General features: G+C 43.5%; 1 protein-coding gene across 2 annotated transcripts in view; it reads right to left on the bottom strand.

Annotated features, from left to right (window-relative positions):
• The window catches only part of RELL1 (RELT like 1), a 69,369-nt gene that overhangs the window by 31,791 nt on the left and 16,497 nt on the right, over window positions 1-21,081 (bottom strand). For both annotated transcript variants that reach the window (XM_040486005.1, XM_040486013.1), the window contains exons 2-3: window positions 4,996-5,220; window positions 2,798-2,869 (exon numbers count right to left, since the gene is read on the bottom strand). In XM_040486005.1, coding sequence (XP_040341939.1) covers window positions 2,798-2,869; window positions 4,996-5,220 — 297 coding nt within the window. The remainder of the gene's footprint in view (window positions 1-2,797; window positions 2,870-4,995; window positions 5,221-21,081) is intronic.

Below are 21,081 nucleotides of genomic sequence, written 5' to 3'. Positions count from 1 at the left end.
CCAGGGAGCAGAGGAGACAGAAGGAAAACAGGACCTTAGCTGCTACTTTCATGAACCTACCGGTAATTAACACAGAGGAAACAAAAAGGTTTCTTCCCAAAAGGAAAAGGACATCATTAAAAAAGAAAAGGACAGACTTGTTTGCCCATGAGTGTGGGAGGTAGGAAACTACACAGCAAGCTTGTTCCAGAAAGTCAAACGCTTTTCCTCTGCTGTAATGAAGCAGAGTGCCACTGTTGGCCCATCCTGCCATATGCTGCTTGTCGTATGAGCTCTGGGCCAGTTTCCTCATCTGCAAGATGTGATGGTAAAAGGGCCTACCTCCATAAGGTAGTTTTGAGAATTTAGTGACTTAATGCTTAAGAGTTTTATAAACTATCCCAGCTGTACACTTTATCTCTTTGAAAGGAAGACACCTCCATCCCTCCTTCCTGCTACCAGGAAAGAGGCAGTAACAGCAAGTGGTTAAGAACAGACTCTGGAGTCAGATGCTACAGTTCAAATCTCAGCTCTGCCACTTGCCAGCCGTGTGATGTTGGCAAGCTAGTTAAGCACTGTGGACCTTTTGGTTTCTCAACTGTAAATTGGGAATGAAGTATCTGAATCGAAAGGTTGTTAGTCCCTAGAAAGCCCTCAGGGCCACCATATGGCAAACACTCAGCTCATACAAGGAAGTTGTACATAAGAACTTCAGCCCTTGCAAAGTTTTCACAATTTATTTATTTCTGATCCAACAGTCAGTCCCACCACATCCCATACTAACTAATTTAGCAGCTGCCCCAGCTCTCAGAAGCCCCAGTCCCAAAGGCCCCCAAGATCCCAAAGCCATGTGAGGTAGTTTCCAATGCACAAGGCATGCCATGCCTCACCATGTGTACCTCCGTTGGCCTGAAGTTTCCATGCCAAGAACATATTTGTTTATTTCTTGTGCAAATTAAAAATGATTTCTTATGTAGAAATGTGCACCATTGGGTATTAATGAATAACATCACCAAATATCATTCCCTGAAGGAAGGTCTCTGGAAGGCAGAGATCAAAATCCAAGTATTCTGGTCATTTTTGTTCTTACTTTAAATGCCATTCTAATAAGATTGATTATGCGGTTTTACATCCTGTAGAAACTGAAACCACAAATTAAAGAGAGGAGAGGTAATGCTGTGTAGTTGAAAGAGACCCAGCTAGGGCTAAGCTGTTCACTGACCATGTGAACTCAACTACTTGAAGCCTTCCTTTCTGCACCCGTAAAATGGGTATAACAATACTAATTTTAGAGGTGCCTGGGTGGCTCAGCCAGTTAAGTATCTGACTCTTAATTCTGGCTCAGGTCACGATCTCATGGTCATGGGATCCAGCCCCCGAGTCGGGCTCTACACTATAACAGTGTGGGGTCTGCTTGGGATTCTTTCTTTCTCTCTCTGCCCCTCCCCCACTCATGCTCTTTTCTCTCTCTCTCTCTCAAATAAATAAACGTTTTAAGAAAAACAATACCAACTTTAGAGGGATAGTGTGAGGATTAAATGAAATTACATATGAAAAGCACACTGTAAAGAATAATGAAAATGATGCGGAACCAGCTGAAACTGCTGTTTCTCTAAGTCAAAAGGCTGACCCACACCCAGGGCCGGGCCAGTGCTCTGCTTGACAGTGAGGCTGTGGGGGTGGGGCTCCCCAGGGAAGGGCTGGAGGCAGAGCAGCAGCATCTACTTAGCAGTACGGCTAGTTTCCCCTAGTTTCCCCTTCGGACGAATGGCTCGGCTGCATCGGTGTGCCCTACAGCACCGCTGTGACTGGAGCCAGGACAGAGCCCAAGGAAGAGGTTTTCTTTTCGATTCTCGTGAGAACTGCAAAGTACAGCGATCTGCAGCTATTGGAGATGTGCCCAACGAGTTCCACATGCCCCAAAAGTCACTGAGAGCCTCACCCTGTGCACCCCTGTAATGGTATCCTACAGAAATAATAACCAGTGTTCTGAACAAGAACCCTGATTTATCAAATCAAGGTTCAGTTCATCCTCCACTTCAGAAAAGAGGAGTTAAGAGCACATTTCCGAGGGGGGAAATTGCCTATGTCCACAAAGGTTAAACTGTTTAAAAATTGGAACACTTGAGAATAGATCCCAGAAGAGGCAAATCCATGGAGACAGAAGCAGAGAGGTCGCCGGAGGGTGGCCGGGGGGGAGGGCGGTGGGGTGTGGACGGTGACTGTTTAATGGGTACAGAGTTTCAGTTTGGGATGATGGAAACATTCTGGAACAAGGCAGTAGTGACGGCTTACATCATTATGAATGTACTTAATGCTACCGAACTGTACCTTTAATGGTAACTTTTTATGTTTTGTCTATTTTACCACAGCTTTTTTTAATACAAAAAAAAAAAAGAAAGGAACAGACAATGTTTGAGCGCCTACTATACTAATAAGCATTTTACATGCAGGATGTCACAACAATGTTACCATATAAATATTATTTATTATCCTCCTTTTAAAAACAGGTGGAAATGGAGACTCCATGAGGTAATGTGACTTCGCTCAAATCAAAGTGAGGCCAGGACTGGAAGGTGAGCCTCCAGGGCGGGCTTTATGCACTACTCACACCCACTGGCTCTCTGAAAACACACTTACGTGAAACTTCATGGTTGGATAACCTGAAAGCTTAATGGCTTAATGAGCTTAGGTAAAAGGTGCTGCCAATGACCAGAAATATTGACAGGACAGTTCATACAAATTCTGACTCTCTGAAGCAAGTTTTCAATAACACATATGAATATCGAATTGTTCTGGAACACTAAAACATCCATACCTTCATTTTTCATGATGTAGCGAACAATCTGCCCAACGGTGTCACTGTTTTCATTTACACTGTCATTCAACTCTGAAAGAGAAGGCAGAGGAGGGCGTGGGTTAAATTGGTCACTTCTGTGGATTCCATGACACCTCACTGAACAGTCTCAAGAAAGCTCTTGCCGTGGCACTAAGGGTCTAGGCTTTCTTCCTTCAGCCCCAAACTGCCTGGGGCACAGTCCATGGTGATTTCCTTGGCATATATAACAGACACAACCAGTACCAGAATTATCCATCAACCGTCTTCCCAAGTCCAAACACCCACTCACTTTCATGCATCTGTATCAGTCATTACTACTATATTTCTCTCTCATCATTTCCTTAAACCCTTAGGGGAAATGGGAAGAAGATAGTTAATTAAAAGAAAAAATTCTCCTTGGATTGATTGATTGATTGATTGATTGATTTTGCATGCAAGCAAGTAGGGGAGGGACAGAGAGAGAGGGAGACACAGAATCCGAAGCAGACCCCATGCTCAGTGCAGGGTCTGACGCGGAGCTCAATCTCACAACCGCAGATCACCACGTGAGCCGATATCAAGAGTCTGACACTTAACCAACTGAGCCACCCAGACACCCCCCCGCCTTGGATTTTCTTTTAATTGCAGGTATACTACATTAATTTAGAGTATGAATTTCTTTGGGGGCAATTATTCATCCATGTTTATAAGCCTCTCCTTTCTTTTAAATACACTTGCAACTGACCTAAATTTCAGCCGTGGTTATTTGCCCACAAACCGTTAACTTTATGAGACTCTGTATATGTGACAGTGTTTGAAGAAAAATCAAACCTCCACTCTGAAACTGTGTAATTTCAGGGAGGAAGGAAAAAGGAGGGTTGAAATACACCATCTTAGTTCACAGAGAACGAATCAAGGTGTGCAGTGTCCTACTCGTGTACCTGGGAAGGTGTCTTCTCCATCCATAGTCGGCTTTCCCCTCTGTGAAAACACACGTCTGGCCAGACGGTGCAAATGTTGACCTGCTAAGCCAGCTTACAGAGCATCTTTGAAGGAGGGGAGGAGGAGGCTTGCTTTCTATTGACAAACACTCAGCTTTGGTTTGCTCACAGCTACACATGACTCATCCTGCAACCGGGTTCTCTCTCTGCCTCAAAGGTCAGTGGGGGTGGGAAAAACCAACAGGCCAGCAGGCTGGCAAGGAATGAGGAAGCTCCCCCAGTCCGCCCTTTGGACTTTCTCGAAAGGTGACCTACTCCAAATGTCCCCCTCTGCAAAAACTGACCTTTGAGGAGCTGAAAGGGATAAGGAAAGTTAGGTACTACTCCCCAACTCCAAGTCTGGAAATGTCCCTGAAGGATGGTTGAAAAAAAACATCTATGAAGAAAGAAAATCTCATTCTCTTGGGTGTTTCTGAACACTGCCTAACACTCCAAGTTAAGAGGAAAAGGTAAACTATCCTCAAGTTAATCTAAGGCACCATTTCTTGCCACACTTTTATCGCACTGTTGACACAATTATTTTACTTAATAAATATAAATTTCAGTCACACAGATTTAAGATTGAATTCCCCCAGCAAGAGTAATACCATACAAGTGGTGAGAGCTATTTATATTTCACATTATCCTTATTAGAATCTCTTTTAATAATAATAGTAAGGATTCATATTTACTGAGTGGGCTTATGTGCCAAATACCAAATGCATCATCTCTCTAAATTCCACAATAATCCTACAAAGTGGAGATCACTGCCCTCATTTAAATTAAATTAAATTGGCATGAAATTAACTAAGATTAAATTCTAGTTAAATTATACATAGTAGGGATTTAGAGCATATGTGACTTGCCCAAGGTCACAAGGAATGAGCTGGTAGGTGTTTCGTAAAGGACAGGCAGGTTTCAAGCTCTAGGTGGGGTTACTACAAAATCTACACGGACACTCCGCCATACCACCTACTGCGAAGATGGACCATTTTGCCTCATAGAGATGGAAAATACATATGACTGGTTACTTATTTCAAAATTGCCCCCACTTGGGGCACCTGGCTGGCTCAGTCAGTACAGCATGCGACTCTTGATCTCAGAGTGGTGGGTTCGAGCCCCACACTAGGTGTAGAGATTAAAAATAAAATAAAATCGTAAAAAAAAAAAAAAAATCGTCCCTATCCACATCTCCATAAAGAGAATGCAGGTATTTACCTATCTTTTCAACCTTTTCCTCTTCCACATCTTGCTCGGCTTCTGTTGTACAACGATAGCCTTTCTTCTTGAGCAGGTGGCAGATGAGGACGCCGAAGAGACCCATGATGAAGAACACAGGGACGAGCGCATATGCGATATACTCTGGGTGTCCATTGCCAGTATTGTTAGTGGGTGACGGTGTCGTCTCCGTTTTGGAGTGCAACGTGCGGCTGCCACCATTGTCTACAGGAAGAAATACACACGGCCACGTCAGACGTCTGTCAGAGGCAAGAAAAACCTGACAACACTGGGGAACGTGCATGTTAAATCCGAGTCTCCTCCCCAAACCGTGGGCCACGCGGAGACTGGTGGGTCTGGCAGCACAGAACACAGGCTGAGGGCCAGGCTTGGCTCAAAGTCTGAGTCCCCTTCCTGTCCCTGCTCCTCATAAACTAGGTCCCACCCTGGGAATTTCTTTCAAAACCTCCCAAGCTAGTGTGTGCTTCTTCAGCTGTAGCAGCACCCACACAGGGCAGAAAGCATGTACAGAGTTCCGGTGAAACATAAGCACAAAGCAAACACGCTATCGTTCGGTGGCATTATAGCGGGGTGCTTAGTGGTTAAGAGCATGGGCCCAGGAGACCCGGGTTCAAGTCCTGGCTGTACCACCTAGCAGCTGGGTGACACTGGGCAATAACTTAGCATCTCCATGCCTCAGTTTCTCGTGAAACAGGCATACTACTAGAAGCGTCCCACCCTTCTAGGGTGTTATGAAGGTGAAATAAATTATCCACGTAAAACATTTCAAACCTTTTTGACAACATAGTAAATGCTCAACCACGGCAGTCACCATGCTAGGTGCGTGTGATATATCACTGAGTAAAACAAAGATCCTTGTCCTCACGGAGCTTATGTTCTAGAAGGGTTTAGTAAGCTGACAGACCTAAAATATGCGAAAGAGAAAAATCCAGAATGGCATCAGTCCCTAAACAAAACACACAGGCAGGTCACAGGTTGAGAGAAATGCTGGGGAAGGCATACACATGGGTAAACAGAAGAAAGAATAACGGCAGGGACCTGTTTTATGACAACAAAAATAGGGCAGCTGGGAAGGAGGCATCTTTCAGAGAAAAGGAGAAATTTGCCTGTGGGCATGTCAAAGCATCACGTGGACTTATTACCAGAGGTGGCAGACATCCAAGCCTGCAGGGATACCACGCGTAGGCTCCCAAGAGGCCCATGCGCATAGGGATCTGAATCTCCTCTATGAAGGACAGTGAGAGGCAGAGAGCCTGGTGCAGTCATGAGACACGGCCAATGAAGATACCAGAGAAAGAGCAAATTACATAGAAAACCAGCAAAGTACCAACTCACAGACACAAAATGAGAAGAGAATTATGAAACGAAGGAGGGGGTCAGGCAGGATGAGAAGTAAAGGGAAATGTGAGATTTGATTGAAATGAATTCTCGTTATTTGGAATACTCAGATTCTGAAGTGTTAAAATGAAGTTCTCTACATCAGGGAGATTCACAGTGCTGCTTAAGAAACCCAGAAATAGGAGGATGCCAGGGTGGCTCAGTTGGTTAAGCATCCAAATCTTGATTTTGGCTCCAGTCATGATCTCGTGATTTGTGAACTTGAGCCTTGCATCAGGCTCTGCACTGACAGCGTGGGGCCTGCTTGGGATTCATTCTCTCTCTCTCTCTCTCTCTCTCTCTCTCTCTCTCTCCCTCTGCCTTAAAAAAATTAAAAAAGAAAAAAACAGAAAAGACACTCAGAAATTGGAAAACTAAATACACTTAATTATAAGCTCTCTCAAAGAGTGTTTTGATAAAAAAGAATCCATGTGGCAATGATTGAATGGGACAAATATCAGGTGTGAAATAACCACATTGCATTATTGCAGCAAACAGAAGCCCAATTTGCAAACCAGAGGCCATACAAAGGGCTATCAGTCTTTCACATGGAAATATCGATTACCTTTGAACATGAAAGGAAATTGCTGGTTTCTTAGGTTTGTAAAAGGCTGCTTTCATTATTTTATCAGACAATCTCTAGAATTGGGGATAACCTATTTTTTTTCTGATTTATCTTCTAGGAATCAATATAATAAATGAATGAACAAATAAATGGAAGCACACGTACACACACACACACACACACACACACACACACACACTTCCCTAAACATGCACAAATATATCATCTAAATCAGGATTTAACTACCAGCCTTTCAGTAAAAACCAGAAACATTTCTTTAACTCCTTTTATAATTCTAAGTAAGTCTTATTTAAAAATTCCTTTTATTAAGTTTATTTATTTATCTTGAGAGAGAGAGAAAGCAGGGGAGGGGTAGAGAGAGGGAGACAGAATCCCAAGCAGGCTCTGTGCTATCAGCACAGAGTCTGAAATGGGACTCAGACCCATGAAACCACAAGATAGTGACCTGAGCCAAAATAAAGAGTCGGACGCTTAACGGACTGAGGCATCCAGGTGTCCCTATTAATTCCTTTTTAGTAACATATATTCCATGTAACAGGAATAGGTGAAGTAGGCAACATGCTAAGACCGAGAGAGTTTTACTCAGAATCATGGTCTGTTTCAATCTGGAAGTGACAACCAATTCTCTTTGGAGGGCAGTAGGAATAGGGACAAAAGTGGAGGGGCTCAGAATTGGAGCCAACAGCTCCTCCTGAATCAGGGGGTTGAGAATGTGTCTTTATCATCCATTTGGTATTTGGCAAACCCTTGCAAATACTACTACATTATTTAGAGTCTGTGATTTACAAACAAGTATCAGTCACTTAATCTCGTAATTATTCTACCATGGGAAAACTGAAGAAGATATGAATCTAAATTAGTGAAACATGAATTACAGAGAGACGCGATATAGCACTGGGGTTCCAAGGTCAGAACGCCCGACATGAATAACAGCTTCGCCATCTATTAGGCATGTCACCTTGGGCAAGTTACTTCATTGTTCTATGTTCAGTTGCCTCATTATTAAATAAAATCAAAATGATTATATCTTTCTAGGACGATTTTAAAACATGGCCCCAAATCCTTTGGTACTGCTCCAACCGAGAAGTCTGTACCTCCTACCCTTGAATATATACTCTGAGGTTTGCCTGATCAATAGAATATGGAGTGACACTTTGTCAGTTTCCACCTCCTGTCTCTTGGGGCACTTGCTTTTGGAAACTAATCACCATGCCGTGCAGAAACCGAAGGTTCCTCAAGAAAAGAACCCAATAACAGTCATCAACTTGCCAACTCTGTAACTGAGTATCTTAGAAGTAGACCAGAGAGCCCCAGCTAGTGATGCATGGAACAAACATGAGCTGTTTCTGAATCCTGACAAGTTGTAGATTTCTAAGCAAAATGAGTGACTGTTGTTGTTTTGAGCCACGAAGCTTTGAGGTAAATTGTTATCCACCAAATAGAAACTAGAAGACTACTTCATGGAGTCATCGTAAGGATTAAATATATTAATATGTAAAGCACGTAGAAGAGTGTTTAGGAAGAGGCACGCATTGTAAAAGTGTTTACTCACCACCTTGATAGAACTGTACTATCCAATATGGTGGCCACTAGCCACAAGTAGCTATTTAAATTTAAGTCAATTAAGGGGCGCCTGGGTGGCTCAGTTGGTTAAGCGTCTGACTCTTGACTTCCGCTGAGGTCATGATCCATGGTTTGTGAGATGGAACCCTGCGTTGAGCTCTGCACTTGACAGCATGGAGCCTGCTTGGATTCTCTCTCTCCCTCTCTCTTTGTCCCTCCCTCGCTCACACGCATGCTCTTTTTCTCTCTCACTTTCAAAAATAAACATTTTAAATGTAAGCCAATAAAAATGACGTAAAATTAAAAATCCAGTTCTTCAGTTGCATTAATCACATTCTAAGCGTTCAGTAGTCACATGGGTAGTAATTGCTACCATACTGGACAGGTCAGATAAAAAACATTTTCGGGGCCCCCGGGTGGCTCTGTCGGTTAAGCATCAGACTTCAGCTCAGGTCATGATCTCATGGTTTGTGAGTTTGAGCCCCACGTCAGGCTCTGTGCTGACAGCTCAGAGCCTGGAGCCTGCTTCGGATTCTGTGTCTCTTGCTCTTTGTCCCTCTGTTGCTTGTGCTCTCTCTCTCAAAAGTAAATAAATACACATTAAAAAATTTTTAAGAACATTTTCATCATCTCCAAAAGTTCTGTTGGACAGCCCTGTTAGGGACTACAAAGAACTAATAAAAAGCAGTTGACTTGAGAATCTACTGTGACCTACCATAGCAATTCAATAAAAATAACTTTAAAATTACAAAGTAACTATTCACAAATAATGCCTTAAAACATTGTTAACTTAGGCAAATTTAGTTTTCCTTCAGTTTACACTAAAGACTTGTTTAGAGACATTGACCATCTTTCTCTTTCTCCCCAGCTGAGTCATATCTGAATTACAAACAAATTATTTGAATCCAATTGAATAGCAAAAGTGGTTGCCACACTCTCTATAAAACAAAAAATGGCAACAATATGAATTTTGATCATGGGATAGTAAGAAAATATCTAAGTCAGTCATTATCCACCCATTTGATGGAATAATATGCATCATTTAAAACTATAAAGATTTCATGAAGACATGAGAAAACACTTAAGATACAATGTTGAATATAAAAGGCTTGATTCAACATCTTACATACAGTATGGTCCAACTAGTTTTTTAAAAATGCAAGAAGGCATAAAATGTACAAAGCAATGACCAAAATATTAAGTGATTTCAGGTAACTGAATAATAGAATAACTTTAAATTTTATTTTTATACTTATCTATAATTTTCTAAAATTCATATGTATGTATTCCTTTTGTACTAAAGTGATAGACACCTTAGGAAAAAAAAAAAAAAAAGATACAAAACAGAGGTGGTCAGCCATTTGGGAATCACAGACCCCTCTGGGAAACTGTTGGATGCTATGAAGGTTCCTCTTCCAAAATTTTGCCTTCAAGTTCTACAAGCTCTGAATCCCAAGTTCATGTAAGGGCAAGTGAATCGATAAGGATGATGCCTAAGTTTCTGCTTGATAACATGGTGGACATTGATGTCATTCATCAAGATGGGAAATAACTTTAAAGAAAAGGAAGCTTGCTTGGTGTGATGTGTTGAATTTTACCTCCCTCCCAATTCAAATGTTGAAGTATCCCAAGTACCTCAGAATGTGGCCTTATTAAAATACAGGGTCTTTACAAAGGTAATCAAATTAAAATGAGGTCATTAGAGTGGACTCAAATCCCACATGTCCTTATCAAAGGAGAAATGTGGAGCCAGACAGGTACAAAGGGAAAACACAATGTGGAGATACAGGCAGAGATGGGGTGATGCTTCTAAAGGCCAAAGACTTCCATGAAACCACCAGAAGCTAGGAGAGAGGCATGAAATAGATTCTTCTTCACAGCCCTCAGAAGGAAGCAACTCTGCCGGGCTTGATCTTGGAATTCCAGCCTCCAGAAGTGTGAGGCTCTTTTTTAAGCCACCCAGTTTGTGGTACTTTGCAACAGCAGCCCAAGAAAACTAATATACTCGGCATGGAGAGGACGCTATCACGAGTTCAGTTTTGAACATGGGGACAACCAGATGGAAATATCCAGTGAGAAACCGGATCCACTCCATGAGGAAGCTGAGGGAGAGAAGCCAGGTTTCTACCCTAGAACAGAGGATAGAGTTTCCAAAAGGAATGAGCAGTCAGCAAGGTCAGAAGCTGCAAGAGAGAGCAACTAAAATAGGAAGGAAATGGAAAATTGGTGCAGCCGCTATGTAAAACAAGAAGTTCCTCAAAAAGTTAAAAATAGAACTACCATATGATCCAGCAGTCCAACTTATCCTATTTACCCAAAAGGACTGAAATCAGGATCTTAAAGAGATAACTGCTTCCCATATTCACTGCAAGTATTATTTACAATAGCCAAGATATGGAAACAACCTAAGTGTTTGTTCACTGATGACTAAATAGATAAAGAAAAGACGGTGTACATATACAACCAAATCCCTTTCGGCCTTAAAAAAGAAGGAAATCCAGGGGCGCCTGGGTGGCTCAGTTGGTTAAGCGTCTGACTTCAGCTCGAGTCACGATCTCACGGTCCGTGAGTTCAAGCCCCATGTCGGGCTCTGTGCTGACAGCTCGGAGCCTAGAGCCTGCTTCGGATTCTGTGTCTGGCTCTCTCTCTGCTCCTCCCCTGCTCACACTCTGTGTGTGTGTCTCTCTCTCTCTCCCACAAATAAATAAACATTAAAAAAAAAAATTAAAAAAAAAAAAAAAAGGAAATCCTGCCATAGACAACAGTATAAATGGTCCAGGAGGGCATTAGTGAAAAAATGTACATAAGTGAAAAAAGCCAGTCACAGAAGGACACACACTGCATAATTCCACTTTATGAGCAATCTAAAATAGTCAAATTTATAGAAACAGAGAGTATAGAATGGTGATTGCCTGGAGTGGGGGGAGGAGAAAACGGGTAGCTCCTATTGAATGGGTATAATGTTTGTGCCTGCTGTTAACAAATACTGTATCATGCACTTAAAACTTTGTTAAGAGGGCTGATCTCATGTTAAATGTTCTTAACACAATTTAAAAAAAGAAACAAGAAACAAACAACCTGAGAAGACTCTTGAGAAAAAGAATTGAGAACTCAGACAAGTCAGGCAACATAGAAGTTTCTAAGGACTCATGGGAAACCATTAGTTTCTAATTTAAGAAGCTGCTTGGAATTTTTTAAACTTTCTCCTTGTACTTTACTTCCTGTTTTTCTGTAGTTTCTTGAAGTAAACTTCAAAATCCCAAAATAAATAAATACATACATACAATGAAAAAATAAATTAAATTGGAAGGAAAATAGATCTTCGTGGCCTTGGACAGCAGTTTTTCAGTAGACCAGAATGTAAGATTCGATTTCCTGGGTTGAAGAAGAGAGACTGAGCTCAGTGTACCCCTTCTAAAAGCCCAGTAGAAGCACAAAAAGGGTAGTAGGGTAGTTCACCTTCAGGGTGAGAGGAAGAAATTTCTGTTTGGAGTTTTGTTTTGTTTTTAAGCGGCTGAAACCAATGTATTTACATACGAAAAGGGCGAAAGGAAGAGACTGAGAGGGAATAAGGAGTGATAGCCTTGAGGAGATTTCCATAGGCAGACAGATTAAATACTGGAATGGGGGGGGGGGGGATTCACCTCTTCCTGAATCAGGGGGTCTGTGAGTTAGAGAGCTCAATAGCGGGCTGAAGGAAGTTGAGGGCACAAGGTGCATGACACCTCCATTTTCTCTCAGAATAAATAGGAAGAGATGACATCTGTTGAGATCTGGGGGCAGCAGGTGGGCCTGGCGGAGAGACTGAGCGAACAGGAGAGGAACAGGAGAGGGCTGTGCACAGGCACTCAGGGCACAGCCGAGAGGAGCACCCCAAATCTCCAGCAAGGCTAACCCATGTGGAGAGGTCCACACAAGCTGGAAAGCCCAGCACAGTAAGGGACCAGCGATCAGAGTCAGAACCAAAAGCATACAGAGCCATAGTAAACTAGGAAGAGAACTGTTTTGGGGGAGATGGTGTTCCAGAAGAGATGGAAGTGTGGCTCAGAGTGGTTTATTTCTCTGTTACCACTGACAACAATAACTACCACATTTACAGAGCATTTAGGAACCAACGCTAAGCTAAGCATCAAATCTTCACGACAAACTTAGGGCAGAGTTAGAGGTCTATCCCCACATTACAGATGGGGAAAGGAGGCACAGAAACGTACAGCAACCATCCCAAGGTCACCCCGCTACTTGGTGGCCGTGCCTCAATTCAAACCAGTCCATCTGGATGCTGCTTGCCTTTATATTGTTTCCTCTTAACTTCTGGAAGCCTGGGTCTCCACATACGTAAAACCGTGCCTATATGTAACTGGGCACCATCCAAGTACAAATGCGTGTGTAAGGTATATTTTAATTAGTTCTCTTTCAACAATATTTTATCATTTAGCTACGTCTCTGTCAAAATGCTAAATGCTGGTTTGCTCTCCTATTTCACAACTTAGAGTAAAGACTCCCCAAACTTCAAAACCGTGGTTTCCAATTATCGCAGCAGGAAGTACGATAGGTTTTAAAAATGCCCAGCACTAATGGACAAATACGAAACTGCTTTTTGTCCCCGTCTCTGACCTCCCTCCCCACTCCAAAATCTGACCCAGGCCACAACCCAGGTCCACTCAGCCTCTTCAAAAAGAAGCCCATCGCCTCATCTGGAGTTTGTCCTGCACACAGCAAGCCCACCCAAGCAGGGAGTTCTTGGCTCTCAATGAGGAATGTGATTCCCTTCAGCAACATCACAAGTAAAAAAATGTTTAACAAAAGCCAGTGTTTATCAAATTCCTTTGGATTTTTCCTAGACCCAGCCAGGTTTGGTTTCTTCATTGCATTTTGAGGACCCACTATGTATTGTGACTTGCCAACATCTCATTAAGAAGGTCACAAAAGAAGACGTAATAAAAAAAAAAAAAAAAGCCTGCAGATGGCAAGGAACTGAGGAAGAGCTCTGAAGAAATGGCTCCAAGTCAATCCCCAAAATCAAAAGCAGCTTTTTAGCTTGGTTCTAAATAATACTTGTATTTCCAACTGACCTCAGTGGTCAGAGTAGCTGAGAAGCCTGGAAATGGCATTCCTCAAACCCAGTAGGCATTGTTCGAGGTTGCTAAACAATGGGGAAGACGAAGCTAATAACCAGAGACTACAGATAAAGGGGCCCTTGTGACCTCTCCCAAGCAGCTTTGCTCCAACCAAGGGACATTTTGATGGTTCTGATAGGTATCCTTCCCCTTTTATCAGGAAAGGGTACACATTCTCAGAATCTAGGGTTTCCCAGCAGGGTGACCTGACAGCTCAGTGATGGAAAAGGCACTGGCCGGTATATAGATAACCCACACGAAGCCTGGCTGGAAAATCACTTTTAAACACACACACGCCCTATTTTGTTTTTAGTGAAGATTCAAATCACGGTGCCCAAGAGCAGTCTATTTTTGGTCTAGATTACTAAGATCAATAGATGTACATTTCCCTAAAAGGGTTTTTCTTCATTCAGCTTTGCCACTGGCTACCTCTGTGATCTGAACAAGTCGCTTTACCTCTGTGGACCTCAGTCTGCTCAGCTGAAAAATTATGAGCTGCAGCCAATGGTTCTCCATGGCTCTCCACGTTCCCAACCTTCTCCAGCCCCATCCGCAAAGCGTGACTGGAGATAAAAAACACAAGCTGACCCTGTTGTGTCGATCAGGCAAAATCCAAAAAACCCTGAGAACAAAAACTTTTATGCTTCACTTCATAGCAAAACCAAATCTGAGAAGCACACTGGTGGCCACACCTGTTCTGCTCTGATGTGAAGCTATGTATGACCTCTATTCCGGTGAGTGTGCTGCATAAGCATTGACGTATTTGATCAGATTTCTTTTTTTTTTTTAAGTTTATTTATTTTGAGAGAGACAAAGATAGCAGTGGCTGGGGGAGGGGCAGAGGGAGAAGGAGAGAGAGTCCCAGGCAGTTTCCATGCTGCCAGCACAGAGCCCGACGTGGGGCTCGAACTCATGAAACCATGAGATCGTGACCTGAGCCAAAATCATGAGTTGGACACCTAACCGACTGAGCCACCTGGGCAGGAGCCCCTTGATTCGGCTTCTGAAGCAGTGGATTACATTTGTAAAGTTTCAGCCTTGGGCCCCAAGGGTTTCAAATCTCTACGAGGTGGGTATTATCCTTTTATAGAAGGGGAATCACAGATTCGGGGAGTCCGAAGTCACACAGTTAAAAACTGGTAAGAGCCTGCATGAAAACCAGGCAGGTGCTCGCGACCAGCCCACATGCAGCTTCTCAAAAACCACTTTAGCATGATTGATCTACGAGCTTCTGCAAAACGACCTGCTTTATTAAGTTAATTGTCGAAACACAGTTTAAAGCAATTACATACACTAATGATAGGGCAAATACATAACAAATTCTACAAAACTAAATCATCCCCAAATTATTTCTATTTTTGGCTACAGAGATAAAACCAAAGTCACAGAGCTTTTAAGACCATCCCCGACAGTGCCAGTTATTGAGACAGAGCATCTATGCAGACACATTTTTAAAAAGCTTAAAATGAATGGGGAGAACAAATGAGCTCAAAGGGAAACCGGAAAGACAATGGAAGTCAGTATATAAATAAGTGCTAACCTTTGTAGTGAAACTTCAGGCCACCCCCAACTTCTATACAACTTCCAGATAAACAGGTGCTACAGCCCTCCCCACCCCCACTCTGAATCTGTGACCAGGCAGGGAGGGGACATCCAGATAGGATCCAGCCGCCCAGAGTCCACCCACCCACGACAGTGCACCCAGTCACTCAGTTACCATTATTTTGTCAAAGTCCTTGAAATGTTCCATGACACTGGAGCACAGAACTCTGATTCGGGACAGTGAAGACCACTCTGGGAACAGACAGGGGCCGAGACACCTTCCCCAGCAGATCGTGCATAGATCAGCAATGCCCAGCTATGAATCCCTGGTTTTCAGAAGCCTTCCGCTAAGACGTCCCTTGGAAAACGCAGCTGTCCCTGAGGCTTCTGCTAATACCTGTGTGAGATCAGCGGTACCCTGGAGGATGCCAAAACAGAGAGTTCGGCAGCACCCCAGACCTGTGGGAGAGGAAAACAGGGAGGGACGAGTAGCCAAAGATTTCAAAATATTGCCTGTGGCCAAGAAAGTTTCTTCCCTTCCCCAGTCCTTGGCCAAATGTTCGCTTTTGTTAGAAACGAATATAACCAAATACACAATAAGTAAACCTTGACTGGAGCCTGGCTCAGAAATTTAATCAATAAAAAAATTTCAAAACAGCTATAAAGTATATTTTGAGGACAACTGAGGAAACTGGGTTAAGGCAGGATTAGAGATGCATTGTTTATTTTCTCAGGTATAATGATGGTACTGTGGTTATGTAGAAGGAAGTCCTAAATCCCACAAGATGAATGATACAGGTATTTAGGGCGAAATGTAACAATGTCTGCATCTTGATCTCAAACGGTCCAGCAAGGAAGGATGGACAGCTAGCTAGATAGGATCAGCTAGCGGATATGGCAAAATGTTGGATCCAAGGGGTTAATATACAGGTGCCCACTTTACGATTCTTTCAATTTGGATATTAAAAGTTCGCAAAGGGGGGCGCCTGGGTGGCTCAGTTGGTTGAGCGTCCGACTTCATTCAGCTCAAGTCATGATCTCCTCGCAGTTCGTGAGTTTGAGCCCCACATCAGGCTCACTGCTGTCAGCACAGAGCCTGTTTTGGATCATCTGTCCCTCTCTCTCTGCCCTTCTCCCACTCGTGCGCACGCTCTCTCTCTCTCTCTCTCTCCCTCAAAAATAAAACGGAGTGTAACAAAAAAAGAGTAAAATGTTCCATATTAAGAAAAAAAAAAATGGGGCACCTGAGTGGCTCATTTGGTTGAGTGTCCAACTCTTGGTTTCAGCTCAGGTCATGATCTCACGGTTGGTAGGTTCGAACCCCATCAGGCTCCAGGCTGACAGTGTGGAGCCTGCTTGGGATTCTCTCTCTTCCTCTCTCTCTACCTCTTCCCTGCTCTCTCTCTCTCAAAAATAAATAAACATTTAAAAAAAAAGAAAAGCTCACAAAATCCCACTTAATCATTTTTTAAATACCTTTTGTGGGAGCCTATTATTATTTTTTAATGGGAAAATACATTTGAATTTCCAACCCAATTACTCAGAAAGGAATGTTTGGAGCACAACCCATTCTTAAGCTTCGCTTTCTTTGTATATGTACTACAGGTGTGGGAAGGGAAGTAATTCGTGTGATCCAGGAAGAAAAGGGACTTTACATTAGGCTTCAAAAGAAAAACTGAATTTGGCTGGATAAAAAGGGAACAAACATTCCTGACAGGCAGGAGAATGGGGGACAAAACTGAATCACTCCTGAACCCAAGCTAGTTACCAGAACAAAGGGCTGAAACTAGGGTGAGGTCAATATAAAGAAACAAAGATGCTTAAAATAATGATGGAAATTATAAATATTTATCATCATAGATTTCAAATGAAACTAGAAGGGGAAAACTGCAGAGTCAGAGAAAGTCCCCAACATTCTCCAAAACTGTCAGATTTACCATTTGAAGTTACTTCTGAAGGCTACAGAACTCCCTGACCAAACACAATTCCCCAAGGGCATCAAAAGATTGAACAGAGACAACAGCCACAACCCCACAGCTGCTCCTTGGGAGAGGATTAACTTTAGGATCCCAGTGTTTAGAGAAGCCAAGGAACTCAACTTCTGAACTCTTCCTGAACCTTCCAGAGTCCTTCAAACAATGGTCTGCATTCAGATTACAACAGAAGGTTCATCTGACCCGGCCTCACCCCAGACCGGAGCGAGGTCAACTCACCAGCATCTGCACTGGGACACAGGCGAGGAAGCCACCACACATGGCCCCAAGGCAGAGAAGGCTGAAGCGACGCCAGTGGGCCCTGAGCTGCAGGGCACATCTTGGGGTCCTCAGAGAGGGGTGTAAGCAAGGGCAATGCTCGTGGTTGCTACAGGGACAGGAGGGCTCCACAGTGCAGGCCCCAGCGGAATCCTCTCCTCCTCTTTTTCCGTCTCCCCATTCCCCTGCCCCTCCTCGTCTTTTGCTATTTTCAAGTGTCACCAGTCTGGGGATTTTTAAAATTTAGAAGTCTTTACCTACTGAGAGCACTGTCTGTTTTCTGGGGAGGAGCTAGATGGCTGGAGAACAGGTTTAGAGAGACACTTTTTTTTTTCCCCTTTCTGCACCTTTTGAATTGTAAATTCTGTCCAAACAAGAAAGCAATGGAATTTTTTAAAAAGTCATCTGTTTCAAGTGACCTTAAAGCAACAAAACTTCAGAAATCTAATCTTCACTTTGGATCCTTTTTGACAAGTGGTGTGTTATGAGAAATGAGCTGCTACATTAAAATAACTCTGATGGCAGCATTTACTGAGTGTTCACAGTATGGCAGGCACTGTTCCGGAGGCCTCATGTACAAAGTCATTTCATTTCCACAACATCTGTAAGGTAGGTCCTCTCACTACCCTCCAGGCCCCTCACTCTTAGCCACTGTCTAATAGTGCCTGTAAGAGTGGAGGTGGCCTTCAGTTTTAGCTAGTGACACACACCTCACAGTAAACAGGCAGGTTAAACCATCATCAACTGAAGGCAGAGCCGGGCTGGGGCCCAGGTCCACATCCATCCACTGTAACGCCCTGAAACCCTAAAAGGCTGCCTCTCTCAAAATGATCCTAGTATGTATAGTAAATACTGAAATCTTCATGCATCTTTTTCTAATGTAAAAATCTTCTTCGTGGAAGAATAATTAAAGCCAGCTATAGCAAGATGAAATTTGTAATCAATTAATTTTTTTAAAAAACATCCCAGCAGCATAAAATTACCCAATATTAACTTTTAACTACAAAGGCCAAAGACCACTCTAAAGTATAACTGTTTTACCCCTCCACAACTATGAAAAGGAAAGGAAAATTTTTTCCTGTCTGTTGAAAATCATCTTGTTCACATACGTATGTTTTCACATTATTATCCCAAAGTATTGTACTTAGAAGCAATTCAATACTTGGCACAAACATAATTTGTTCTGACAGTGTTAGTTCCATGGCATCTAAAAATCTTTCAGATAAAGAAGGCAGGAAGGGAAAGAAAGCAAAGGACAAGAGGAGGAAAATCTTCAATCATACACATCAGCTAGAGACACCGTACAAGATATAAAATTTCCTATCCAAATGACACTCGATACTTTTACATTCATTATTTTATCAAAACCTCTGTGGGTTTTTAACTGGGTGATTCAGTCGGTTAAGTGTCTGACATCCACTCAGGTCATTTATGGTTCATGGGTTCAAGCCCTGCATCGGGGCCCTGTGCAGACAGCTCAGAGCCTGGAATCTGCTTCAGACTCGGTGTCTCCCTTTCTCTCTCTGTCCCTCCCCAGCTCGCGCTCATTCTTCCTCTCTCTCTCCCTCTCTCTCTCAAAAATAAATATTTTTTAAAAAGAAAAGAAACCCCTAACCCAAGGAGATAGCCAAGAGGGTGGGTGAGATCCTCATTTTGCAAGTAAACCCACAGTGGCCTAACATGACATCACTGGGTAGAGGCAGAGAAAAGAGCCAGAAAGAAGAACCATGGCTCACACCTGCTGACATCGTCCCCACGCCCTTCACACAGCACACGTCACCTGGCCACAGGACTGTGGTCCAAGCTAGGAAACCCAAATGTGAAACAGAACTCACAGGAAAACCCCGGTTTAAGTCACACACACCTGTCTCCCCAGCTGGAAGGGCCGGTGTCCTGCCTCCTGCCTATCACACCTCCTGGGATAGGGTGGGAGCACCTTAACCATTTGTCAGGTGGTCCCTGCAAAACTGGGAAAGCAGATTCTACCCCCTCCCAGAAGGGCTCCTGGGTAACTGAGTGTCCACTCTCCCTGTAACCTGACCAGCAGTTTTGTCAAGATGCTATTTGTAGGACGCAATGTCCAGTGTACTTACACACCCATTTGCCAAATACTGACAGTTTGTTAAAAAAACATAAATATTTTCAGAGCTGGACAACTGATACACCCTGTAGCTTTACACACTTGTTGGGTCAGCCCTTTCTGAACGATGTTAATCTACCAGCAAGCCCCCGGGCTCATCGGAATCAACAGAAGGTTCCAGTTAGCAGAGATTCCAAAGGAGGCCACAAACAGCACATTCCTAACCCCAGCCTGGGGAACTGGCCCTGAAGGAGATTCTCACAGGACTCCATTCCATTCCAAATTGCTGGATCGGTAAAGGGACAGTACACAGGAGAGGAGTTTACATACCCTTTCCAAAGCCACTGCCCACTTCTCACAGGGTTGCAATTCCTAACAGATCTGTTCGTGTATATTCCTTGCAAAAGGCCAAGCAGGGACTAGGTTAGAAATTATTTAGGGGCGCCTGGGCGGCTCAGTCGGTTGAGTGTCCGACTTCGGTTTGGGTCATGATCTCACGGTTCGTGAGTTTGAGACCCGCATCGGGCTCTGTGCTGACAGCATAGAGCCTGGAGCCTGCTTCTAATTTTGTGTCTCCCTCTCTCTCTCTGCTCCTCCCCAGCTCATGCTCTGTCTCTCTCTCTCTCCTTCAAAAATAAGTAAAAAAACATTTAAAAAAAAAAAAAAAAAAACAAGAAAGAAATTATTTAAACTGTGGGAGAAAGCAAACGGCAAGTGTCAGGACAAAACCACCAAACAGGCAGAAGAGGACAAGCCCAGGTAGCCTGTTTCCACCAGAAAAACAGCAAGAGTGGGGGTGAGGAAGGGGGTCCCTTAGGAACCCGTGGCTCTTCCAGAGCTCTACAGACAGGGAGCTGGCACAGAGAACCAGGCCTCTGGGATCTTCTAGGTCCCTGGTTTCTGGCACAATCCGTCCCTGCCAGGGTCGGAGTTCAGCCAAGTAGCTTCCACCCAGCAGAAGACGACACAAACTAACCACGTGGGAAAACAACAGGTGTCACTGAACCGGCAGGAGCCACGCAAGGGCTTCACGGAGGAAGACTGGCAGAGGCAGAGAGGCAGAGAGATTGATTCTCCTGTGGAGTGTTTGGGTTCACCAATCCCACATTCAAGGCCTCAGGGAAGTTCATCCACTCTACCACCAGCCGCTAACAGCACGGAACCTTTACCGAGTACTTATTTATGTGCCTGGCATTTCTACTCACATTTTTTTTTTTTTTTTACTTGTCATGATTCTGAGGCAGGTGTTATTATCAAACCCATCTTAGAAATGAGGACATGTTAAAGAACAAAATATTGAAGTCAAGGTCACTCATCCGGGGAATGGCCAGGATTCAAACCGAGGTCCGCGGCAGGGCCCAAGCTCTGCACCGAAGCTGCTCCTGCTAAGAAAGAGGCAAAAGCGGAAGCCAGCTTGTTCTTAGCTGCACTGAGTTCCTGCACCTTGCTTCTTAGCTCCGGGACCCCAGCTAAGTTCACTTCCTTGTGCCTCAGTTTCCTCATCCCTAAAATGCAGAGAATAACAGAATTGGTTCTGAGCATGAAATG

This window comes from Herpailurus yagouaroundi, unplaced genomic scaffold (genome assembly GCF_014898765.1).
Source record: "Herpailurus yagouaroundi ecotype Mexico unplaced genomic scaffold, PumYag 28, whole genome shotgun sequence".
Classification (NCBI taxonomy): Eukaryota; Metazoa; Chordata; class Mammalia; order Carnivora; family Felidae; genus Herpailurus; species Herpailurus yagouaroundi.
This window is presented reverse-complemented; position numbering and strand designations above follow the sequence as displayed.